Below are 26,681 nucleotides of genomic sequence, written 5' to 3' on the forward strand. Positions count from 1 at the left end.
TAGACGTAGTCTATATAACCTAACTGCTATTTCCCTGTGGATTCCTTTTGGTATATTTAACCTTTCTAATTTGGTTGCCTGAAGATACCATGTTGCAGATGGCGAACCTTCAGCTATTCTCTGGTGCAGGTAGGCTTTGTTGAGATGTGAGAGTTTTTTGGTGATGATGTTTTTTATGTTCTCTAGGCTGGGTTGAATTGTTTTATGTATCACTGGATGACGAGTTGCCAATTTAGCAATTTCATCAGCTTTTTCATTTAATGGGATTCCAACATGGGATGGGATCCAGTTTAAAGTTATGTTGAGGCCTTTGCCTTTAGCGACTGCTCCAAGATACAAAATGGTGGTAATTATTTCCACGTTATCTTTCCACTGTTTTTGTCCTAGTATTTGAAGTGCAGCTTTTGAGTCTGTGTGTATGATTGCATTTTGAGGGTTTTGTGCAATCACATATGCGAATGCCTGTTGTAAGGTAAACAGCTCAGTTTGGGTTGATGATACTAGTCCTCCCAGTCTCCAATATGCCTGTACGCTGGTCGTGCAAAGACCATTAAACACAACGGAAGCTCTAGTTTCTTGACCTTAGGAGGACGGGCTTCCTGTGCCCAACCTTACGAGGACGGGCTTCCTGTGCCCAACTACACCAATGACACATACAATAATAGCCGTAAACTCGTTACAACAATCACTGTCAGTTTGGGGGAACACGACAACTGCCGTTGCCAGCAAGACGCCATAGTTGCCGCTCGTTAGGTACACTGAACCACTCACCATTAATAATGACACTTCGTGCCACAAAAATAGTTAAGAGTTCATAAGAGAAACCTTACAATATTAGGTATGCAATGCAATGCATAATAAAGTCTACCCGGGAATTAACAATGATATGAAACACTAATCACCTTTTTCAAAATAGTTGAATGTTTTATGTAAACATTAAAGACACTTTTATAAATGAATAATTTATCATGTTCGGAAAACATACAAATTATATTTTATTATATTTCTATGTTAAAACTAAGCAATATTTAATTTTCACTTATCCTAAATTCCTAAAAAGTTTGTATTTATTTGTAAGCTCGCATAATATTTTGTTTGATAACATATTAATTTACATATATACATATTTCCTGTTATCTACAAGACAGTACAGCGAGAAATATAACACAGGTGTTGAGGAATAATTATAAGTGGTTTGAGATATCTGAAATATTTCTTGGGTGAGATCTTCCAACTTAGATACACCACACTGAGTACATTGAGACGCCGCGACGTCCATATAATGACGTATTTCCTCAAAACACTTACAAGGATGTAACAATGAGTCATGACAATGTTGGAATATATTGACGTCCTCACAAACTGTAGAGACGCGCCTTAAACAGCAGTTGATGTCACCGTCATCCGCCAGCCACACTAAATCCAAACGTAGAAATCCAACATTTTGCTTGTAACTCAATTTTACCTAAATAAACTTTATTGATTTATTTAATTCCAGCTTATATGCTTAAGTTTAGTTGCTATATGCACCTTCTCCATCAATCTTGGCATAATCTTGGCAGGTTGTGTAGCTACAACGATGGAGCTCCAAACATGTGCTTTCTGGTGGAGGATTGAGTAGTCCCCGACCAACCTCCCGAGCCGCGTCTCGACAACACTCACCACAATGAACAAATCCACAAGGGCCGTGATGAGGGTTCGAACCTACATCCGGGATGATCCCAGATGCACCTTAGTCGACTGAGCCACAACATGGTAAAAAAATTACAACCTTTTATCATCCTACATCACGGACATAGGTTCGAGCCCTCATCACAGCCCTTGTGGATTTGTTCACTTGATGCATGACACTATTGTGATTTCTTTGTGTATTCAAGGGCGAAGAGGTAGAACATTTAGTTGACGGAGCCCGGGTGCATGGGGAGAATTGTGTAAAAACCCCGGTCTATGCTTCGGAGAAGCTGCGGGAGCCTTGTGAGGGCAGTAGAACTCCAGGTTGCAATTATTTTACTATGTCGTGGTGCAATCGACTAAGACGTGTCCGAGATCATCCCGGATGTTGGTTCGAACCATCATCACGGCCCTTGTGGATTTGTTCATTTAATACATCACGCTATTGTGATTTCTTTGTGCATCTACCACAATGATTATATGGTCAACAATATATATTTGTTGTGCATTATGCATATGTGAAAATTTGTAAACCTTAATATAAGTACACAGAGAACTTGCAATAACGTGATATATCACTGAACAACTCCACAAGGGCCTTGATGAGGGTTCGAACCTACGAGCTGGGTGTTCCCAGATGAGTCCAAGTCCACTGTACCATGACACGGTATAAAAATTGCAACCTGAAATTTTAATATAAGTATTACAATATATAATACGTATTTCATTTATTACACCAATTTGTTCGGTGCAGAGCATTTGCCCAATTTTTCTTCCGAAATGTTTAATTTTAGTATGGCAGAAAACCTTCATGGATTTTTATTATGCATGTGATGCTATTTTGATATATATGTAGCAACATCTTAAATCGACCTTCCTTGATCCATTCCTATCTATTTTGTTTTGCAGATATATACAGGAGCAGATGATGTCTGACTCCTGTTAGCAGACTGACACCCTTCCCATAGCTCATGGTTCATGTACGTTTATTGAGACAATAAAATACATCTCAAAGTGATACAGTAGCTTAGGCTATTTCTACCCTCTAGCTCATGGTAAGCCTTACTTGCTAGGTTTCCCTGGAATACGACCCGCCGATCAGTTTACAACCAGGTACAGTGCCCAATTTCTGTTGGGTGAACAGGCGAAAAGTTAAGGTTTGGCACCTAGTCAATCCTTCCTGGCCAGGGCTCAAACCCAGACCAAATCGCTCGTGAGGCATGTGATGATATGTGGGGATGAGGAACGGCACAAGGTGTGGGGCGAGACACAGGGTGTGGGGCGAGGCACAGGGTGAGGCACGGGGTGAGGCACTGCACAATTGTTACCACTATGCCACCAGGGACTTTAATCAAAAACAGTTTCATGACTCGGTTACCCAGGAGGGCTGCGCGGACGTTGAGCCCCAAAAAGCATCGCAAGGTAAAGATACCTGATTAGCTAATGCATTATTAAACTTCAGTGTATATATTAGGCTCTACAGTGTGTGTATTAGGCTCTACAGTGTATATATTAGGCTCTACAGTGTGTGTATTAGACTTTGGTACTTTAATGTATGATTTATTTCAGTCCCTTTTTCTATACATCATGGAAACCCAATCCAATTCATTTTTAAAGATATGGTCTCAGCCATTTTCAAAATATCATTTCTGGCACCATCTCTGATACTGTATATCCAATCAACTGCCACACCACAAACGATAAATAAATGTGTGTCCACACACTGTGTTGATCACATGGCCACATGAGACATTCATGAGGTGCCTAGAGTGGCAAACTACGCATTGCAACACCTGCCTACTGCTAGCTCGCGCAGTCGTGTCTCATAATATGAACAGTCCGTCATTCTAACAACTTCATTTCAAGTTTATTTGTACTGTGTTAAAAATGAGTAACTGGCCTATCTGGCTAAGTTGTGTCGGGAAAGCTTGCAGTCGTCTGTACGCATGAGGAGAATAATAAATAATTAACTGTACTTTATATGTATTAACTGGAAAAGAACATATCCATAACTATTACATACAAATCCTTACATGTACTAATTGGATAAAAATATCTAAAGCAATTACAAACATCATCATCTTTGATGAAATACAAGCGCAGATAGGGAGCCTGAAGATACAAAGTTACGTAAACTTATAAACTATGTACTGTATTAAGAATAGATGCTTTTTTCTGCATGGGAGTGTTTTTCACTCCCAACAATGGATATTCGGCCACAGTTTTCCGTGGAGTTGCCGATATTGCTAATAATAAAGTTGGTAGTGACCCATCAGCCCCAGTTCTCCTCAGAACGACCAATCTTGAAGATTATTGATCCAAAGAAGATGAACATGTTCTGTAGGAAGATGGCAACGCCTGGCCACTGCACTGGTGCCTCTGTCAAGTAAGAGAACATGTTGTACATATACATGACAACATCAAAATTAAACCTATAACCATCACCACCGTCGTCAAAGAAAAACAATTGAGGCATAAAATATAATATAATAAAATCAAATAGGTTCCATAAAGTCCATTCTACCATTGACCTTGTCTCTGATATCTCTCATATCTAGTCTGCCTTATTATTCTATTTATGGGGAATATTTTGTCTTAGCTCTGGATATTGTTGAAGTTTCCGACATACAAATCTTTGCTCTCTAACTACTACTCTAACTACTACATCACTCCTCCCAATCTTTTGTGTACTTGTCAACTTTCTGCTCTTGACCGGTCCATCTCTAGTGCTGCCTCAACTTCCGCTACCTTCCTCTCTGACTGGTCCATCTCTAGTGCTGCCTCAACTTCCGCTACCTTCCTCTCTGACTGGTCCATCTCTAGTGCTGCCTCAACTTCCGCTACCTTCCTCTCTGACCGGTCCATCTCTAGTGCTGCCTCAACTTCCGCTACCTTCCTCTCTGACTGGTCCATCTCTAGTGCTGCCTCAACTTCCGCTACCTTCCTCTCTGACTGGTCCATCTCTAGTGCTGCCTCAACTTCCGCTACCTTCCTCTCTGACCGGTCCATCTCTAGTGCTGCCTCAACTTCCGCTACCTTCCTCTCTGACTGGTCCATCTCTAGTGCTGCCTCAACTTCCGCTACCTTCCTCTCTGACCGGTCCATCTCTAGTGCTGCCTCAACTTCCGCTACCTTCCTCTCTGACCGGTCCATCTCTAGTGCTGCCTCAACTTCCGCTACCTTCCTCTCTGACCGGTCCATCTCTAGTGCTGCCTCAACTTCCGCTACCTTCCTCTCGGACCAGTCCATCTCTAGTGCTGCCTCAACTTCCGCTACCTTCCTCTCGGACCGGTCCATCTCTAGTGCTGCCTCAACTTCCGCTACCTTCCTCTCTGACCGGTCCATCTCTAGTGCTGCCTCAACTTCCGCTACCTTCCTCTCGGACCGGTCCATCTCTAGTGCTGCCTCAACTTCGGCTCCTCGGAGCCGAAGGGGCTCACTACCCACAGAGGAAAGAAGAGGGACATACCCGGGAGATGGTCGCTACACACTCCCCAACTCAAAGTCAAAACAACTGGCTGCAACCGCCAACCCAAGGCGACACAGGCCCGAATGAGCCCGGGAAAGACACGAGATATTGAGCAGCCAGGCCCCTGTACAACCGCCAAAAGCCCTATACCCGAATGTCAGCTAGGACATGCCGGGCATGTCAGACGGCATGTCTGACATGCCGTCTGTAGACTTGCTACAGACGGCAGCAAGAGCAGCGAATGTACGAACGCCATGGTCACAGGGATAGAGCACTGGCTGGCTAGCCGCAATAACACGACGGACGACCTGAGAGACCCTCACCCACGAACAGGGAAGAAGGGAACCGGATCAACCCAAAGCACGTCCCGGACACAGAAGCCGTGGCCTGCACATAACAGCGGAGGGCTGCAACCGGACACAAAACACAATGCACCCCCGGCCCGACCAACCAAGCACCAACAAACCAAGGACCCATCCGGAAAGCAGCAGTCTCATTCCGTGCCAGAAAAGAAGGAGACGGCTGCAACCGAAGAAACCTATCGCCACGACCGAAGGAGCAGAAACTCCTGCACCGGAGGAGAGCAAGAAGCTCATCGACCCGACCCCTAGAGGCAAATGCCAACAGGAAAAGAGCCCGTCGAGAAACAAACCCGAACCGAAGGGGTCACAACCAACCGAGGAAAAGAAAGAGCATGCTGTCCAGAGACCAGGACGGCTCAGGCGGCGCATGAACAGGCCGGAGGTGAAACAATGCACCAGACAGTTTATGAACGGTGCAGACGTAACACCAAGACTGAAAGCAAGCCGAAGCGGCTCCGCTAGCGCCGCACGAAACGAAGCGACAGTATGCAGCAAGATGACGGCCCCGAACCCCCACCGAAAAAGCCAAGCCGACATCAACAACGCAGCTACCTTAGAAGGGACAGAAGGAAAAGGAAGGACTGCCAAAATACCCCATACTGCCACCAAGAAGAAGCACGCAGGTGGGACACCAACAACAAAGCCACCTGACCACCAACTGAAGGTGAGACACTTGAGGCAGAACTTAACCAGCCCCATCAAGGTTCAATCGAGCCTAGGAAGAGGTGGAGCCGCAGGAAGATCTCGGGTGCAACCCCCAAGCAAGCAGAGCCGGAAACCCAAGCCGGCAAAGAAGGAGATGGAACGTCTGCCGAACAGAAAACAACCTAATGCGAACAAGCTCGCCAGGAGATCGGAGACTACGGGTCCAACGCGAGACTCCAGAGAAGGGACACTGCGAGACCTGAAAATGCCAACAGGCAAGGCAAGCCAGGAACCCAAACCTGGCAACAGGAGGGCCAAAAGGCACAAACAAAACACACAACAGTGTGTAGGAGAAAATGAGAAAAAGACCAGAAGAACAGCCCCAGCACCAGCAGCCAGGGACAAGAGTGAAGCAGGAAGATGAGGAACGAAGAAGACATGCAGCAAATCAGGAATGAAAGGGACACGACAAACCCACAGAGTCGCAGACCCTGTCCCAACAAACCAAACTGAAGAAGGTGCAAAGGGTTGCCACCAGACCAGTACCCAAACCAAGGGGTACGAGCAACAAAGACAGACTAATGCACACAAGTGCACACGCACCATGCGACACAGGCGGAAGGAGAGCCCAAAGGAGCCAAAGAAACGCAAGAAGGAAACATTCCAGCGGCAGAGTAGGAAACAAATGGAATGCACGAGGAAAGGAAGTGGTGGAAGCTGACCCCACACACAGCTGCAAGTGCAGGCATGACAGAGCCCAAGAGATGTCAGGGAAGCGACAGGGGAGAGGCAGGACGAAAGAGCCAAGCTCAACCCTAGGAAGCACAACCAGGGGCGGACAACTAGGCGAGGACAGAGAAACCAATGTACATGGAAGGGCCAACCCAGGCACTCCAAGACGGGAAGGAAAGAGGGATTCCAGATAAGATCACGAAAATCGCCACAATCAATCCCCAACACGCATCCCCCAGGCACAAAACTGCAGCAAAATGTCACCCCACAACATCCTGACACAGTAACAAGTACCACATGTCACTGTGGTACATGCGAGGTACATGTGGTACACAATGCACACGTGCACTAACAACATGCACCACACACAACATGTAACAAGTAGTAACTTCTCTCGGCGAAGGCAGAGAAATGGAGGAGGCTGATCCAGACAGGGTCAAATGTAGACATGATAGAGCCCAGCAGGCTCAGGAACCTGCACACCAGGCAACCGACAGTGGAGAGGCGGGACCAAAGAGCCAGAGCCCAATCCCCGCAAGCACAACCAGGTGAGCACATAACCTGCACCTCAACCATCGTACCTCATAACATGGATGAGGTGGGGTCCCTTGATCGACTCGAGCTTGGGTCGAGTCGATCAAGGGACTTATTCTAGTGGAGAATAAGATTAAGTCAAGTCGAAAAACTAGACCTTCTAGTTTGGTCCACATGGTCCAAACTAGTGGACCATGGTCCACTAGTAATGGTCCACTAGTTTGGTCCATTACTAGTGGACCAAACTTGTGAGAGTTTGGTCCACTAGTAATCAGTAATAGTAATCCAATAGTAATCAACTAAAAATCAGTTTTAATCTTATTTAAAAATATGAAGTTTTCAATATTCAAATTTAAAGTTGTTTTTTATTAAAATTGTTTTTGATTCTCTTGTGTTCCAAGTTATGTTGTGATCATTTAGACAAAGTTAGAGCATTTGTCTAGCTGATTATACACAAAAAATTGGAAGGTGTTTGTGCAAGATTTTAAAACTTGGGTTATGTCAAATTGTATATGTATGTTTTGTGGGGTTTAAGGGTTAAACTAGGCCTCAAAATCAGATATATGATCACTATTAATCCCTAAACTGGGCCTCACGATCAAGTATGCATTAAAGTACCACATGAGATTCAAAACTCACTCACTCGACAATATTTTATACACATTATTTAATTTTGAAATCAGTAAAATTCTTTATCTTGAAAACCTTACTATTAAAAACAAAACTCACAGAACACAAAATTGCTGCCGTTGTAATTAACGTGATGCGTTACATCTCTCTCATTACACAGTACTGTATTGTGATGCCTATTATAGGGATCAAATACTAGAAAGTAAACTCATTCCTGTAGTTATATCTGTGAATTTTCTGGTTACTAAACTCATCATCTCCATAAAAATCAACATGGTAGAATAGTCTCAATTACAGTATATCTAGTAAAGAGCATGAAATAAAGGGGAAGTCATCAACCAGGTCTTGCATGAGGCTAAGGAAGAGAACTCACTTGGGATGACGTAACCACCAAACAGGATCCAACATGCAGCAATGAGAGAGCCAAAACTGAGCATGAGTCCAAGGAAGAGCCATATACGTGCCCCGTAGGGTCCAACGCACCCGTCTGTGTACATGTCTCCACGCACCTGCCCATTGCTAACTGTGTTCACCCTGCAACAGAAAATGCAAGTTAGAAATCAATACATCTGATAAACTTTCTTAAGATACATCACTCATTACTCAACCTTCATTAAATCTCATCGATCTATTCTAAAACCTATAATACCACCTTAGAAGTTTAAGTGTATATTAGAGATGGAATAATCATTTGTCAAGTGATGCTGAGAATGTCTAACATGCAGCAGAGAGGAAGGAAAGCCAGGAAGAGGCGTGTCTTTGCACTACCAAAACTTAACATTTGCCCACTGCAAAAGAGCAAATAGACGAACCGTCTTCTCCCAACACTGATGGTGATGTGGTGATGTAGCCCATAACTTACATGAGCATGGCGAGTGTAGCAACCACTCCACACACATGATATGCATGATTGAAGTCTTCGTTGCTGGGATAGCGGGCAGCAGCATCGATCACGAACCACCAGCCCAGGGCAAACTGTCAGGCAAGGTATAACTTGTCATTAATCAAAATGATTTTAAAGACAATGTTGAGTTTAAATACAGTTAAGGTGAATGGTAATCAGCTGCACAACAGTACATACAGTACTAGTTTTTTTTTTAACAACACAAATAAAAATTATTTCAGCACAAACACATAACAATCACAAGTTACACAAATTTAAGGATTTGTATTAACATAAATACTGACTTTCACTGACTAGCACAACTGCTTACTCCACTGGAATACTTTCCTTTTGCTATGATAAGTATAGTACAATATTTTTATGAATAATGAGTCCAGTATATTACCGTATATCGAATATGTTCCTATACTGTATATTGGGTTTGTTAGGGTGCAATATATCAAGCATGTTAGCCAGTGTATTTATATCTCAACAGAGACGAACATTTCTATATGTACCAAATCACCCATATAATGTAACACTGTTTCATGATGACCACCCCCAGGGACCCCTCACCACCCCCAGGGACGCCTCACCACCCCCAGGGACGCCTCACCACCCCCAGGGACGCCTCACCACCCCCAGGGACGCCTCACCACCCCCAGGGATGCCTCATTACCACCAGGGACCCCTCACCACCCCCAGGGATGCCTCACCACTCCCAGGGACGCCTCACCACTCCCAGGGACGCCTCACCACCACCAGGGACCCCTCACCACCCCCAGGGACCCCTCACCACCCCCAGGGACGCCTCACCACCGCCAGGGACCCCTCTCCACCCCCAGGGACGCCTCACCATAGCCCCTGAGGCCACAGAGGCCAGGAAGTTGCGCCTCTCGCCAGGGTCCCAGTTGTCACAGAGGGCGGGCACGCTCTCCCCCAGGGCACCACAACACTCCGGCATGGTAGCGCCTCCTCGTCTGCGACTCCGCGGGTTCGAGCCTCCTCCAGGGAGTGCTGGCGGAACCGGTTCTCGCCTCAACTTGTCTTGTGTGCCGCCCGGGGTCGACTCTCCTTCAGGTGGTCCAGACAACTGAGTCACTGTGTCAGGCGCTCTTTGTTTACCTTCCTGGGAGGCGACTGCTCTCTGGCGACCGTCTTGGTGAGCACTGTTCTCCAGCGACCGTCTTGGTCAACACTTCTGATGGTTACCTTGAGGTGTTTCCGGGGCTTAGCGTCCCCACGGCCCGGTCGTCAACCAGACCTCCTGGTTGCTGGACTGATCAACCAGGCTGTTAGACGCGGCTGCTCACAGCCTGACGTATGAGTAACAGCCTGGTTGATCAGGTATCCTTTGGAGGTGCTTATCCAGTTCTCTCTTGAACACTGTGAGGGGTCGGCCAGTTATGTCCCTTATGTGTAGTGGAAGCGTGTTGAACAGTCTCGGGCCTCTGATGATGATAGTTCTCTCTTGAACACTGTGAGGGGTCGGTCAGTTATGCCCCTTATGTGTAGTGGAAGCGTGTTGAACAGTCTCGGGCCTCTGATGTTGATAGTTCTCTCTTGAACACTGTGAGGGGTCGGCCAGTTATGTCCCTTATGTGTAGTGGAAGCGTGTTGAACAGTCTCGGACCTCTGATGTTGATAGTTCTCTCTTGAACACTGTGAGGGGTCGGCCAGTTATGTCCCTTATGTGTAGTGGAAGCGTGTTGAACAGTCTCGGGCCTCTGATGTTGATAGTTCTCTCTTGAACACTGTGAGGGGTCGGCCAGTTATGTCCCTTATGTGTAGTGGAAGCGTGTTGAACAGTCTCGGGCCTCTGATGTTAATAGAGTTCTCTCTCAGAGTACCTGTTGCACCTCTGCTTTTCAACGGGGGTATTCTGCACATCCTACCATGTCTTCTGGTCTCATGTGATGTTATTTCTGTGTGCAGGTTTGGGACCAGTCCCTCTACTATTTTCCACGTGTAAATTATTATGTATCTCTCCCGCCTGCGCTCAAGGGAGTAAAGATTTAGGCTCTTTAGTCGGTCCCAATAGTTTAGATGTTTTACTGAGTGGATTCTAGCAGTAAAGGATCTCTGCACGCTCTCCAGGTCAGCAATTTCTCCAGCTTTGAAAGGTGCTGTCATTGTGCAGCTGTACTCTACTCTAGAGAGCACAAGCGTTTTGAAAAGTATCATCATCGGTATAGCATCTTCCGACTCTTCGTCGGTCTTCCGACATCAGTACACCCAGATCCTTTACATTGCCTTTTCGTTCTATGTTATGATTTGCATGAGTTTTGTACGTGGTTTCCGTTTTTATATTTTCATTTTTTTCCATAGCGCATGAGCTGGAACTTATCTTCGTTAAACACCATATTATTTTTTGTAGTTCACAGAAAGACCTGATTTACATCTGATTGGAGGTTCGCCGTGTCCTCTATGTTGCCTACTCTCATGAAGATCCTAGTGTCATCTACAAAGGATGATACAGTGCTATAGGTTGTGTTCTTGTCTATGTCCGATATGAGGATGAGAAAAAGTACTGGAGCAAGCACAGTACCCTGGGGGACTGAGCTCTTCACGGTTGATGGGCTGGATTTTATTTTGTTGACTATTACACATTGGGTTCTGTTAGTCAGGAAATTGTAGATCCATCTGCCTATTTTTCCGGTAATTCCTGTTGAACGCATTTTGTGTGCAATAACACCATGGTCACATTTGTCGAAGGCTTTTGTGAAATCTGTGTAAATTACATCAGCATTTTGTTTGTCTTCCATGCAGTCTCCGTGGTGTAGTGGTAAGACACTCGCCTGGCGTTCCGCGAGCGCTATGTCATGGGTTCGTATCCTGGCCGGGGAGGATTTACTGGGCGCAAATCCTTAACTGTAGCCTCTGTTTAACGCAACAGTAAAATGTTTACTTGGATGAAAAAACGATTCTTCGCGGCAGGGGATCGTATTCCAGGGACCATAGGATTAAGGACTTGCCCGAAACGCTACGCGTACTAGTGGCTGTACAAAAATGTAACAACTCTTGTATATATCTAAAAAAAAAAAAAAAAAAAAAAAAATCTAATGCCATATCATAGTGGTCCAGCAACTGCGACAGGCAAGAGCGCCCTGTTCTGAAACCATGTTGTCCGGGGTTATGGAGATGCTGTGATTCCATGTATTTTGTGATCTTACTTCTTAGCACTCTCTCAAAATTTTTTATGATGTGTGATGTTAGTGCTATCGGTCTGTAATTTTTTTGCCTCTGCCTTATTTCCTCCTTTATGGAGTGGCGCTATCTCTGCTGCTTTTAGTATGTCAGGGATAACGCCAGTATTTGTCTTTGTCTTTGTCTCCACAGAATGTGAAGGGCTTGCGATAGTGGTATTTTACAGTTCTTGATGAATATGGAGTTCCAAGAATCCGGGCCTGGTGCAGAGTGCATAGGGATACTGTTTATAGCTTCTTCAAAATCCAGTGGGGATAGGGTGACGTCTGATATATGATTTGATGTTGGTATCATATACATGAAAAATTCATTTGGGTTATCAATCTTTAGTGTGTTTAATGGCTCGCTGAAAACAGAGTCGTACTGCTTCCTCAGTAGCTCGCTCATTTCTTTGTTGTCATCGGTGAAAGTTCCATCTCCCTTTCGTAGGGGCCCGATACTAGATGTGGTTTTTGATCTTGATTTTGCATATGAGAAAAAATATTTCGGATTTCTCTCTATTTCACTGATGGCCTTTTCCTCTCTTTGCCTCTCCTAGGTTTTGCATGATCCTTGTAGCTGTAGTTCAATTAGTTTCTATTACTCTACCTAACCTTCTTCGCCGTTCTTGAGATAGGGTGCGACTCTCAAGTTGTTCCGCGATTCGTTTTCTTCGCCTATATAGGGAACGACGTTCCCGTTCCAATCTGCATCTCTTCCTCCTTTTTCTTAGGGTATGCGGTTTGAACATATTTCTAGTGCTACTGAGCTTATTTTTTCCAGGCACTGGTTCAGGTTTGCATTTTCTAGCTGTTCTTCCCAGCTTATTTCTGTGAAGTCCTGGTTTATTTGCTCCCAGTTTATCTGTTTATTATTGAAGTTGAATTTGCTGAAATCTCCTCCACCAGGAATCTGGACTGGTTTTGAAGGTCTATTCCCCATGGTTGTCAGAACTTCAATTAAGTTGTGATCTGAGTAATAGGTATTTGTAATCATTATGTTCCCGATCAATTCATCATTATTAGTGAAAATGAGGTCCAGCGTGTTCTCCTTCCTAGTTGGTTCTACTATTTGCTGGTTTAAGGCAAACCTGTCACACAACCGTAGCAGGTCATTTGCATGTGCCTGTTCATTTAGGCTACTTCCTGGTATTCTTTCTGATATTACTGTATTAGCCAGGTGCTTCCATTTCAGGTGCCGTAGGTTGAAGTCCCCAAGCAGGATGATGTTCGGAGCTGGATTTGTGAGGTTTTCCAAGCAGTGTTCCAGTGTTCCAAGCACTGTCCAAGCAGTGTTCTATTTTCATTAGTTGGTCTTTAAACTGCTGAGGGTTTGCCTCCGGTGACTTATATACAAGGACAACAACTACGTTTAAGGTCTCTATTTTGATTATCAGCACTTCCACCATATTGTTAGTGGTGTTTAGGTGTTAGCTTAGTGTTAACTTAGTGTTAACTTGGTGTTAACTTGGTGTTAGCTTAGTGTTAACTTAGTGTTAACTTAGTGTTAACTTGGTGTTAACTTGGTGTTAGCTTAGTGTTAACTTAGTGTTAACTGGGTGTTAACTTGGTGTTAGCTTAGTGTTAACTTGGTGTTAACTTGGTGTTAGCTTAGTGTTAACTTAGTGTTAACTGGGTGTTAACTTGGTGTTAACTTAGTGTTAACTTAGTGTTAACTGGGTGTTAACTTAGTGTTAACTTAGTGTTAACTTGGTGTTAACTTGGTGTTAGCTTAGTGTTAACTTAGTGTTAACTGGGTGTTAACTTGGTGTTAACTTGGTGTTAACGGGTGACATTGCCGAAGCCGTAAATGCCAAATCTTTGTTGAACTATTTTCATCCATCTAGAACAAAACAAATCACCAGAACAAATGGGGGACCTTCGAAGAGCCGCTGGTTTCCTGTCCCCTCGTCGAGACCACTAGAGTGTTAATGGCCCTCAGGTAAATTCAGGTAAATATATCTTATTCCAAAAATTGTCTGACGATCTTAAATTGCAGCAAAGATTTGCTATTTAGAATCCTGGTAGCACAGTCGGGTTCATTCTCGACTCTCAATCGAGAATTCCTGGTTCGAATTCAGAGAGGGACGGAAATGGTGGGGCGCGTTTGCTTTCACCTCATACTTCTGTTCACCTAGCAGTAAGTAGGTACATCTTCTCTCAGCCCTGAACCCATTCTGTAACCCTTTCCACCACCACCCACGGCATAGGTATGGGGTGCATAATGAAGAATCTGCTAGTGGCTTCATCTAACAACTCTTCTATATAGAAATAAATAAATATAAATAAATAGAGACTACATATATTTATAGGTAAATTCAGGTAAAATTACTGACCATCATGGGGTACTTGTGGTGATGTATTATACATTTTGTATTGTATAATTGTAATAATTCTCCTCATAAATAAACGCATCGTCATGCGTGTTAGTGACTTTACATTAGTACTCTCATGAACCTAATGTACCTTCTTGCATATATATATAAATAAAATAAATTATTAAAGATATTAACATTTGTAAATTGAGTAAAGAATTGAAATTGTTGTCAATCATAAATACGCCTCAATTTAACAATTATCAATCTTGAATATGTAGAGTTGCTAAGACTTGTATGTGAGACAAGAATACTAATTAATGTCTAATTATCAATAATATTAACTAGGCTCTAATTATATGTCATAATTAATGAGTTTGAGGGGTAAATAATGTTTTGTAAAGAGCGTGGATGTAGGTGGTGACCGAGGCGAGTTAAGGGGGGCGAGGGAGAGGTTCCATCACTCCGCCACTCTTCTCCCCCGAGGTGAGTGTCGTGATGGCCGCCGCCGCCCTCCCTCACCTTCATCCCCCGCCATCACCGCCATCCCTCACCATCCCTCCCTCACCTCCCATCACCATCCACCACACTTCATTGTACTCTAATATTTGACCATCTTGGCGCCGATATAATGGATGATTTGTGTGTTTCAGGCCGGCCAAGATGGGGCGCCGACCAGCCCGCTGGTGAGTCAATGTTTACATTTTGTTTCTTGTTTGTGGGGCTGTGGGAGGGGGCTTTGTGGGGCTGTGGGAGGGGGTTATTGTGGGGGTTGTGGGGCTGGGAGGTTGGTTTAGGGGGTAATGGAGGTGTAGGTAGCACACGTGGTTATGTATATGTGACTGATTAACTGGGGTTATTCAACCTGAATTTACCCGTGTGGGGTTCTGGTGGCCTGGACGCGGTCTGTGGCGGGGTGTATCAGGTGTGGACACATGTAGCAGGTGTGTCGAGTGTGTGGAGGTCGCCAGATGTCAGGTGAGGGAGGGGTTGTGATCACCTGCCGTCACGCTGTCCCCGCACGTGGTGGTGAGTCTTGGTGGTCATCCCTTGCCAGAGTGGCCTGGTGCTTGCTCCTGATGATGACCGTGAGGTGTGGGGAGTAAGTGGACGGGTGACCACCAGTGTTGTCCGGCCGGGGACAGTAACCTCCCCCCCCTCCCTCCCCACCCCCAGGAGGGTTATGGGGACCTACTTTGGGGTATTTCCGGGGCTTCGCGTCCCCGCGGCCCGGTCGTCGACCAGGCCTCCTACATTGACTAGGAAGACTACACTTGTCTAGGCCCTAGATAAGTGTAGTCTCCCCCCCCCCCCCTGACCCGGGGGGGGGGGCACACCGCCGCTCTACGTCAGGATTGTTACGTAGAGTTCGGGGACACTTGATTGGGTGAGGAGTCTTCAGGTGTGAAGTTTAAACTTTTAAAAAGTGCTTGAAAATTAGAATTTAAAACGTGTTGGCTTATGAAGGTGTTGTAGTGTAGTTGAGGTTGTGACGGGTGCCGTGAAGTGTCTCTGGTGGAGTACTGTATTCTGCAGTGAGGAATTTTGGAATTTTGAGGTAAAAAAAAAAAAAGCCTAGTCAAGGACCGGGCCGCGGGGATGCTAAGCCCCGAAGTCATCTCAAGATAACCCCTGGAGGTTGTGGGGAAGTTTGATAAGGTTGTTAGCGTGCAAGGTTGTACCCCACTTACACCAACATTACAGTGTAGCTCACTACTGTACTGTGGTAAATAGTGGGCAAATTGTAGCCAGTTTTGTGTAAGGTCCGGCTCCTCATGGGTCGGGCCTAAGAAAACACTCGGGACATGTACAAGTTAAGGCATGCATTTGTTGGTAACTTTTAAGTCTGGTTAGATAAGGAAGAGCGATTGTGTAAGTGGGAGCTGCTTAGTGTGGGTCTTCTGCAACATTACTTCAGTGTAACACTTGACACACACTTGGGTTACTTTGTTTTTGTATAAAAGTAAAATACTTTGTATGTGCTCCAAGGCATTCTGCAGGTTCTCTTGTTCCTACTCCAAAGATAAACCAGTCTGCTTCTTTTTTAACCAAAATGAGATTTCCTGTACTTTTTCTTGGCTTGAGATTGAATTCAATAGCAAGATTGAATTCAATAGCAATTTGTAGCTATGAATGCATAATGCTAGAGGCAGGTTAGAGTAAATTATGAACAATTTAAATATTAGGCAAAATGTGAGTTGAAGCTATAAGACATTCATTGATGAGCAGGACTAGTATAAATAATTAGGCATATTAAAATCTTAAATTTCTTTACATAAACTGTAGCTTGCTTCCCCCTCAATATTGCAATATTTGTCGACAATTTTTCAGTTACCGCTACTGCAAGAATAAACCGTACCCCAAGTCACGGTTCTGTCGTGGTGTGCCAGACTCGAAGATTCGTATTTTTGACTTGGGCAGGAAGAAGGCCGACGTGCGTGAATTGCCACTATGTGTACATTTAGTGTCTGACGAGTATGAACAGCTGTCATCAGAAGCCCTGGAGGCGGGCCGCATCTGTGCCAACAAGGTGAGCAGCGACATCTTGATGTCTTGGTTTGGGTGTTTGAATTTTTCTTTATTTTATGCATTAAATGGCTAATTTATGTAGTCCAATGTAAATGGCAGTACTGTACTTGTGTTGTCTAAATAGCATTTTTACAAGTTGGTCAATATTTAGTGTATCGGGACAAAGACTATGTGCTCACTGTAGAGGACTAATATTGTCTTGCAGTGCCCATGGAATAATTTCAAATAGTGATGCCAGATAAAACTATTTATATGTATCGGGGAATGGCCTGATTGCTATGAAAATGTCTGGAAATCATTGCTTCTCCTTAAATGTACGTGCCAATTGGTTGCATTCTACTCGTGCCAAATTGTTGATAATCAACACTTGTCATACAACTATCTGCACAAAGTATGATCACTTCCGTCCACAAGTGATGTAAGGTGCTGTTGGTTGTAGGTTTAGCGAGCCTATTAAAGTAAGTTGGTACCGGTATATGGGTCAGTATCCTCATGAATGTGATAAGCCATGTGTACTAGATCTTGACTGTCAAATATTGGTCTTGGCTTCAGTATAAACTGTTGGTGTTCTGCTAGGGTAGGATGGATGTGGCTTGGAGGCACTTAGAGTTGCTTTTCAATCCTAAACATTTATGTGAATTAAAAATGTTTGATGCAGTTCCTGGCTAAGCAGGTTTCATGTTGGGAGACAAAGTTAGTCACCAATGACAAACTAAATCATTATCACAACCCTGGACGAAATATTGCAAAATCGGAGAAGATAAGATTACTACAAATTCCCTATCCTTTTGCATAGTTTTCCCCACATGTATTGCAACAATGTAGACATAGCACACGCTAACTATTGCGGCCACACCCTATTCTTCATAAGTTTGTGCTTCTCATTAAACTAGTATTTTTTTCCCCCATTAGTGGAAAACCCAACAAAATGGACCTTGATAGCCACCAATTACAATTTGACGTGCAGAAAAGCATCTTTGATTTTCCACGAACCACTGCACTGTTTAGTGTAAAGTCATGTTTTAGTAATGGTATTAACATTTTAACCAGTGTCCTCTGTGAGGATAACTTTATATAACAATTCTACATGCAATAACATCGTAGGGATGTACCTTTGGACATGTACACACACCTGCTCAAACATGACCTTAGACCTTAAAATGCGCTTTAAGGGGCATTAACTGTGGATATTAAGTTCAAATGTCAAACTTTTTTTTACTAGTTGTATATGAAAAATGCTGCAACTGTTCAGTTTCAGTATTGCAGCCTAAATGGGAAAAGGAATTTTTGTTTAACAAATTTTCAACATTCAAATTCATTACAAGCACAAATTTCAAATAAAATAATTTCTCTCGTCTATCACATTAGCATATAATAAAGGATTTACCCATCCGGATTGTCCAAAATGTTTAGTTTTACTAATACATACAGCAGTTCCCAATAAATTTATGAAAATATCTTTCAGAAATATTTATAATCAATAAATGAACTTGGGAATGAAGTATCTTGGATAAATTGTAAACATAAATGCTACATATAAGGTGTAGGGTAAGTTTCATATAAATTTGTCATTTTGTTACTTGAAAACAGAGGTCAAAGGTTCTGCCACTTGTGGCTGAGGTCATCAGTCAATTTCCTCCAAACTTTGCACCTTTACAGATAGGCTTTTATGCAGTAAGGGGTATTTCATGCAAATCACCCGATAAAAAAAGGGATTTTTTTTATTAAACTGATTAGTAATCCTTTATGCTATTGTGATAGCCGGGTTGGACATGATTTCAATTGACACTTGTTTGATGTTTTGACATTTGTTCTCCCTAATTATACGACAATGCTGAGACATGGACCAGTTGAAGCCCTTTTCGTATACACCTAGTCAAAAAAAAAAATTTGAAATTTAACCACTTTTCACTTATTGCATATTTTGCAGTTCTGCCCCCTTCCAAATCTTTCAGGCCACTTCAAAAACATGTTATAGGTTTAGCACTTTACAGGTAAGGTACATTTTTGCAGTAACGTTTTACTTTATTAAATACAGTACTATGCATAAATACACTAACTTGACTGAAAATTGGGCACTACACCCACATCTGAAAATGGTGACAATACTGTAATATGGTCGTATTTTAAATAGTGATAGTGGTCTAGGATGGACTAAAACCCTTTCAGATGTTGAGGTTGGTGCATACTATATTTTACCCAATTGTTTGGTTTAATTGGATAACGTGTGTAATCCTGAGTTTTACCCCACTTAAGCCGACATTGCAGAGTAGTTAATTGTCTGTACTGTGGTAAATGGTGGGCACAATAAAGCCAGTTTTTGTGTAAGGCTCATCACCTTTATCGGTTGAGTCTAAGAAAACACTTGGGACACGTTATGTGTACTTCAAAACCTCTTTTGTATTTTGTCTGAAATATTTTTAACACTTTCGCACCCCGGGCGTATGCACGAACTACTCTTGGCGGTCGAGCGTGCGGCGGCACCGAAATGTGTGTACTCGGTTCAGTTTTCTCGCCTTGATTCTCTTGCTACGTCGTTCATTTAGATTGTTACAATGAAATTCCTTGCAGGTGTATATGCACATGTCCAAACGCCCGGCATGACTCCCCACAGCAAAGCCTAAAGTTACCCGTGAACGAGCACCCAATTTACACACCTCGTCCTAATGTGTATACTCGTTCAATTTGATAACATTAATTTTTGTTTTACGTCTTTCATTTTGGTATCAAATTGTTCGCAATATAAAGCTGCATATTTTAAAACTAGTCCTATAATAATAGAGCAATAACTGGCATTTTAACATTTTAATTTTTTTGGTCAATTTTATTTGTTTAGTGTGTTTTGACAGTTTCGTGTTACATCTTTCATTTTGGTATCATTGTGCACACTCTAAAGGCGCTCATTTTGTAACTATCCCGAAGTTGATCGGATAATAAATTAATTTTGTACAAAAATTTTTATCAGGTGCGAGCAGCGTCTTGACGCTCAGACTCGAGCAAAAACAGACACCAGGGGTGTCTGAAGAGTGCGATAGTATTAAGCTTAACTGAGCAATATAAAGTCTTGCCATGTTGCAAGGCATGTTGTTGTCTTGCCAATTGATGCTATACTTTGCATCATCATTACAGCTTGGTACACTTTTAAATCACTTGTCTTATTCTGGTGGTCCTGTATGTTAAAGGAAGGTAGAAAACTCTTTTTTAATCCCTTCCAGGGGCAGAGCTTTGTTGACATAAGCTTGACATAAGCTTGTTGACATTTAAGCTTGATCTAAAGTTAGGAATGGTGTCCTATATTGCTCCATTGTTTTTGTTCCAAAGAAACCTATTGATATAAATGCTTCCAAAGAAACCCATTAGGAATGAAAAGCTAGGTTGAGCAAATACTGTTTGCTATTATGCATACAATAATGTTGCTTTAATGTTTCAGTACCTGGTCAAGAACTGCGGTAAGGATCAGTTCCACGTCCGTGTTCGACTACACCCGTTCCATGTGATCCGCATCAACAAAATGTTGTCGTGTGCCGGTGCTGATAGGTAAGAAAGTACAATCCTGCACATTGCTCTAGTAGCTTCTGCAAGTGCCATGTTTCTAGTTACTTGATGGTAATGATATATTATGTGTAATCCTATCTACACTAAAATTGAGAAATGTATAGTTAAAAATGTAATTTTAATTTTCAGATTGCAGACCGGTATGCGTGGTGCCTTTGGCAAGCCCCAAGGCACTGTAGCCCGTGTGCAGATTGGCCAACCTATCATGTCTGTACGCACCCACGACCGCCACAAGACCCATGTTGTGGAAGCACTGAGGCGAGCCAAGTTCAAGTACCCAGGACGCCAAAAGGTAGGGAATGGTTCTTTGGTAATTCCTGCTTTATACATGTGTTTAAAGTTATTTATAAATAACTTATTATAATTAAAGTGTGAGTACATATGATGAATGAAACTAGGAAGGTATATAGGCAAGATGAGTAAAATGCATGTCACTAGTATACGGCGGAGTTTGGGACGGTGGTATCTTGTGTATGCAGTATAACCTCAATTTGGCAATGTGGGGCCAGATGCTCTATTAATTGCAGCAGAGGTTCAAGATTATTTTCCATGCCTCTGATTCTAAACTTATGGTGAATGAAAACTGCCAACTATAATTTTTTTTTTTTTTTTTTTAAATGTTATATCCTTAGGCTGTAACTGTTTACTAGTGATCTAAAAATGATTGGAACCTCATCCATATTATATTAGCTGACATGATCTGTATAATGCCAACAGTTTGGTACCCCACTTATTAAGCCGACATTGCAGAGTAGTTAATTGTCTGTACTGTGGTAAATGGTGGGCACAATAAAGCCAGTTTTTGTGTAAGGTTCGTCTCCCTCGTGGGGCGGATCTAAGAAAACACTTGGGACATGAAAAATTTTTCATTGTGTAAATTTAATATTTAAAATTGGTTGACCATCTGTCATAAGACATCATCATTCTTTCATTGTCATACACATTTTGTACAATGCATATTCCTCCCTCCATGTCTGCCCTGCCTTTCTAACTGTACATGTCTTGTACCCTTAAATTTGCTGTACCATTGGCTCTGCCTTTCATCTTGCATATTATGTCTAAATTTGGCTGTTTGCCCATATGGCCGAAAATGGACCTAATTGGAAAATAAATTTTGGATTTTTATCCCAAAACAAGTTAACCCTTAAACTGCGCATAGTGTATGTGTCTGCATTCACCATACCAGCTCTGTGGTTCTCTATGGTGAACACAAATGTACACGCGTTATATAAAACTGTGTATAATGTAATAATGGCAAAACTGTTTGTTTTATGAACATAATAATTGAATTGCTGATATGAACACCATACTTTTGAGTATAGCATTGATTCACACATTTTATTATATAATCCATCACACTACATACTATTGAATAATAATACTGCAAAGCACTACGAAAAAATCACATTGAAATAATTAGGTAATATCTTTGTGGCAACTCCTATCTGACAGCTCCGGTGGCGCTGACCGCCTCTAACGACTGCTCTGTCAACGCCCACATTTTGCCAGACTTCGTCAGCCTATTGTGCCCAAAATATGTTGCCCACGTTTTTTTTTGTTAATTTTTCCCGTGCTCAGGGAACACAAATTAACATTTTTCAAAAAAATTTCCTGTGCACGGGTGTAAATCTCCTCGGGACCCCTTAGAATCTTAAGAGCCAAGGGTCCTGTGATAGGTTAGGAGGGCAGGAAGTTCTGTGGTTTCAAAGCATCATGGAAACTGTTCTACCTAACAGGGACAGTACATCACTCTTGTGATTTGTTTTCATTTTAAATAAAGTCCATTTTTGGCCATAATGCACATACAAGTGAAAAGTGATGTTATTTTTAAAGAGGACAGGTTGATTTATTAGTCTTTCCATTCAATGAAACACGTCTGTTTTCAGTATGCACTCGTCTCAATAACATTCTTATTCCTTGCTTGTAAATACTGATAAAATTGTCAAAGTATCACTAATCCAGGAAATTATTTTTTAAATAGTCTGCAGACCTCAAACTGCATCTCTTCCTGTCCTGTTCGCCCTAACCCAAGCTTTTATTTTGCAAGCCACTGACCCTTCTCCTAACTTCAGGTGCACTAATTCCTTTGGTAATAGCAATTGGACATCCCAGGTGTTAAAGCTGAGCAAATAATTCTATTACTCTATAGAATTCGGTTTTGTTTTTAAAAAGTTCACAGCCACCTGTCTCCTTGCACACCTCATTTATACATGTTGAAGGATATGTCTACATGACATTCAGAGTTCTTTAACTGAAAATGATTTGCCTTTCAATACACCAACTTTTAAAGTGTTCACTTACACAGCTACTTGGAATACTTTTAAATTTTTTTACGGCCTACATGCTCATTGCTACATATCCTTCCCGGTTTGCTGCCTTCTTCTTATACTTACTTGTGGTAGGGTTACTATAAAGCTTTTGAAATGCAAGTGATTAATAAAAATAATTTTGCTGCAGATCTACGTGTCTCGTAAGTGGGGCTTCACCAAGTTTGACCGTGACGAGTACGAAGAGTTGATGGCCAGTGGCCGGCTGTTCCCTGACGGCGTGACGGTACAGTACCGCCCCGAGCACGGACCACTCTTAACCTGGAAGAAGGTCCAGCTGGAGCTGGCTGGTCTTGCCTAACTGTACTCTCAATAAAATGATGAGGATTACCGAGTTAGTATTAGTATCCTTTCATGGTATACTGTCGAGTATTTACCTGTCGCCTTTCATTTCTTTTAACTTTATTATTTATCGGTCATGGTTTGTGCTACTTGGCCAGGAGGCCAGCGAGTACATAATGCTACTTGGCCAGGATGCCAGTGAGTGCATTATGCTACTTGGCCAGGATGTCAGCGAGCACACAATGCTACTTGGCCAGCGAGTACAGGATGCCAGTGAGTGAATTATGCTACTTGGCCAGCGAGTACAGGATGCCAGTGAGTGAATTATGCTACTTGGCCAGGATGTCAGCGAGCACACAATGCTACTTGGCCAGCGAGTACAGGATGCCAGTGAGTGAATTATGCTACTTGGCCAGCGAGTACAGGATGCCAGTGAGTGAATTATGCTACTTGGCCAGGATGTCAGCGAGCACACAATGCTACTTGGCCAGCGAGTACAGGATGCCAGTGAGTGCATTATGCTACTTGGCCAGGATGTCAGCGAGCACACAATGCTATTTGGCCAGGATGCCAGCGAGCACAATGCTACTTGGCCAGCGAGTACATAATGCTACTTGGCCAGGATGCCAGTGAGTACACAACACTTGTGCAGCTACCACAGACAAAGGTTATACAGGCTGGTTTCCAAAGTGGTGCACCTTTGTGTACTTAAGATTATAAGAACATTACAATGCTCCACGTTTTTCGTGCTGGCAGGTCTTGACACGTATGAGTAAATAAAATGGATTCAAATTGATTAAATTTTTTAGGAAAGTCTGTAATGTGGTAATTTATGGATTTACTTACTGGTAGTGATGAGTGACGGAGTAGAAAATTAACCCATCCAGGTGTGGTTGCTGGACAGTTATATCCAGTAATATATAAGGAGAGAAAGGGTAAGTACAGCAGTAAGATCTTTGCTATTGGAGCGTATTTTAATGTACTCAACATTGAGCACAATTGTCTTGCCATACATGACTGATAACGGTACAACTTTTATTTAATGCATTCCTGTTCGTATACAGGTACTTGCTTAGGGATCTAAGCACAACTTTTATCAGTTTTTTGAGGTTGTTATACAAAGTGGTAAGATTCTTTCATAGGTCAGTATTCATAAGGTTTAGGTTTATAACTTCCTGCTATATCGTCTCCTTGGCTTGGTGCCTTCTTTTGATAATTACTTTGTCAACTAATACAACCTTGAAAGATATTCAACCTGTGGATAATATACGTTGCTGGGTGTTCTACTCCGAGGATTAAGTTGGCCATTGCATCAGTGCTTATCTAATGAAATTAACCTCATTGTACATGTCTTTGATTTGTCTCGCCATTAGTAGTATAAACCTTATCTTTAGTCATATAACCTTATCATTAGTGGTTTGTGACTCCAAATACGGCTTTTGACTTTCAAAAAACTACTAAAAAAAACTTGCTTTTTAGCAGTTTTGGTCAAGATAGGGATTGTGTACTGGTCATGTATATTGTGATAAACATTGCACAAATATATAGTTTGATGCTGTTACTTCAGTCGTGTCATCTTCAATCTGGCGACGGAACAAAAATTACCTAAATACTTTTAATAGTTACACACAAATCACACTAACGTGATGCATCAAATGAACAAATCCACAAGGGCCGTGACAAGGATTTGAACCTGCGTCTGAGAGCATCCCAGACGCTGCCTTAATAGACTGAGCTACGACAAGGTAAAAAGAGTTGAAACTTACTTGAAACCAGTAAGTTCAGTAGAACTTCGGTTTCAATTCTTTTTACCCTGTCGTAGCGCAGTCGATTAAAGCAGTGTCTGGGATGCTCCCAGACGCAGGTTCGAATCCTTGTCACGGCCCTTGTGGATTTGTTCACTTTTAATAGTTCTTTAATAGAACAATGCAAAAATACTTCCCTTAAAAACAATATACTATTCAGAAGAAAAGTTTATTGTAGTATATTTTCAGGTGTTTCAGCCTGCTTATTGAGCAGAGCTGCCACCACCAGTGGCCTTGATAAAGCAGGAAGTATTCATCCAGAATGAAGTGCTGCTCAGAAAGGGTAATTATTGGTATAACTAGCTAAAAATGCTAATTCCCCTTACCATTAAAGGTAAACATAGCAGAATCTGAGGGCACTCATTTTGTCATAGTTCTCCCACATTTTCATAACCAGTGAAAATTGTTAACAATCATTTATTCATAAAATTTCTGCTTCCTGTACTTGCCTAGTTGTGCTTGTGGGGATTCAGTTTCTGCTCTTTGGTCATCCCTCTTGACTGTCTTATCACAACCTGTCCTCGACTCTCATTCCATCCAGCAGTCGACCCCACAAACGCATTTATAAATTTTAACATGCTGTTCATTCAAAATGGGAATTGTCCCATAAATTAATCTATATAAATAAAAATAGAAATGTTCGTTTGTTCAAAATTGCTAATCTCTGAAAGTTCTTCACCAATTGCTTCAAGAATAAAGTAGCCATCACAACTGCAAGAAAAATGACAGGTTGGATAACAAGAACTTTTCACACTAGAGATGCTATACCGATGATGATACTCTTCAAGACGCTTGTGCTCTCTAGAGTGGAGTACTGCTGCACAATGACAGCCCCTTTCAAGGCTGGAGAAATTGCTGACCTGGAGAGCGTGCAGAGATCCTTTACTGCTAGAATCCACTCAGTAAAACACCTAAACTATTGGGACCGACTAAAGAGCCTAAATCTGTACTCCCTTGGGCGCAGGCGGGAGAGATACATAATAATTTACACGTGGAAAATATTAGAGGGGCTGGTCCCAAACCTGCACACAGAAATAACACCACATGAGACCAGGAGGCATGGCAGGATGTGCAGAATACCCCCGTTGAAAAGCAAAGGTGCAACAGGTACTCAGAGAGAACTCTATCAACATCAGAGGCCTGAGACTGTTCAACACGCTTCCACTACACATAAGGGGCATAACTGGCCGACCCCTCACAGTGTTCAAGAGAGAACTGGATAAGCACCTCCAAAGGATACCTGATCAACCAGGCTGTGACTCATACGTCAGGCTGCGAGCAGCCGCGTCTAACAGCCTGGTTGATTAGTCCAGCAACCAGGAGGCCTGGTCGACGACCGGGCCGCGGGGACACTAAGCCCCGGAAGCACCTCAAGGTAACCTCAAGGTAAGGTATTGCTTTGAAATTTTCACACAACGTTCCATTCACATCCGGCCAGGTTTTTATATACATACTATATAGATGTCACGTCTGTGACGGTAAAAAAAAAACCTTTTTCATGTGAGGGAAATCTTAAAAACTTCTTTACTGATTGTTTTGAAATTTTGACGCAACGTTGCATTCGAATAGGCACGTCTTTTTATATATACTATATATATGCCTTGCCTGTGACAGGATTTATTTTTTTTAAACTGCGTTATCTGTTGGACGTAAGAGCAACCAACCCATGCTGAAATCTCCGGAAGTTCTTCACCGATTGCTTTGAAATTTTTACACAACTTTGCATTCAAATAGGCACATCTTTTTATATACCTACT

At 42.6% G+C, this 26,681-nt stretch overlaps 2 protein-coding genes across 2 annotated transcripts; one reads left to right on the forward strand and one right to left on the reverse strand.

Annotated features, from left to right (window-relative positions):
• Positions 1–3,637: 3,637 nt before the first annotated feature.
• On the reverse strand, positions 3,638–10,072 carry LOC123764868 (transmembrane protein 50A). Its single transcript, XM_045753067.2, has 4 exons — positions 9,783–10,072; positions 8,906–9,018; positions 8,417–8,577; positions 3,638–4,050 (listed from the first exon to the last, which is right to left on the reverse strand). Exons 1-4 carry the CDS (start codon positions 9,888–9,890, stop codon positions 3,944–3,946), a joined length of 489 nt encoding a protein of 162 aa, XP_045609023.1. The 5' UTR covers positions 9,891–10,072; the 3' UTR covers positions 3,638–3,943.
• A 4,762-nt stretch (positions 10,073–14,834) lies between these two features.
• RpL10 (ribosomal protein L10) lies at positions 14,835–23,168 on the forward strand. Its single transcript, XM_045753076.2, has 6 exons — positions 14,835–14,912; positions 15,080–15,112; positions 16,758–16,956; positions 20,386–20,492; positions 20,640–20,802; positions 22,968–23,168. Exons 2-6 carry the CDS (start codon positions 15,090–15,092, stop codon positions 23,136–23,138), a joined length of 663 nt encoding a protein of 220 aa, XP_045609032.1. The 5' UTR covers positions 14,835–14,912; positions 15,080–15,089; the 3' UTR covers positions 23,139–23,168.
• The last annotated feature ends 3,513 nt before the right edge of the window (positions 23,169–26,681 follow it).

The sequence above is a fragment of the Procambarus clarkii genome, chromosome 5 (assembly GCF_040958095.1).
Source record: "Procambarus clarkii isolate CNS0578487 chromosome 5, FALCON_Pclarkii_2.0, whole genome shotgun sequence".
NCBI classification, from domain to species: Eukaryota; Metazoa; Arthropoda; class Malacostraca; order Decapoda; family Cambaridae; genus Procambarus; species Procambarus clarkii.

Bases quoted from the DNA above. Each gene is read 5' to 3' on its own strand.
- LOC123764868 (XM_045753067.2), bottom strand. From the start codon at position 9,890: ATGCCGGAGTGTTGTGGTGCCCTGGGGGAGAGCGTGCCCGCCCTCTGT. The intron at 9,019-9,782 runs GTGAGGCGTCCC...CTTGCCTGACAG, and splicing joins CTGTGGCCTCAGGGGCTATG to TTTGCCCTGGGCTGGTGGTT. The intron at 4,051-8,416 runs GTGAGTTCTCTT...CTTACTTGACAG, and splicing joins TGGTGGTTACGTCATCCCAA to AGGCACCAGTGCAGTGGCCA.
- RpL10 (XM_045753076.2), top strand. From the start codon at position 15,090: ATGGGGCGCCGACCAGCCCGCTG. The intron at 16,957-20,385 runs GTGAGCAGCGAC...TTAATGTTTCAG, and splicing joins GCCGCATCTGTGCCAACAAG to TACCTGGTCAAGAACTGCGG. The intron at 20,493-20,639 runs GTAAGAAAGTAC...TTTAATTTTCAG, and splicing joins TCGTGTGCCGGTGCTGATAG to ATTGCAGACCGGTATGCGTG.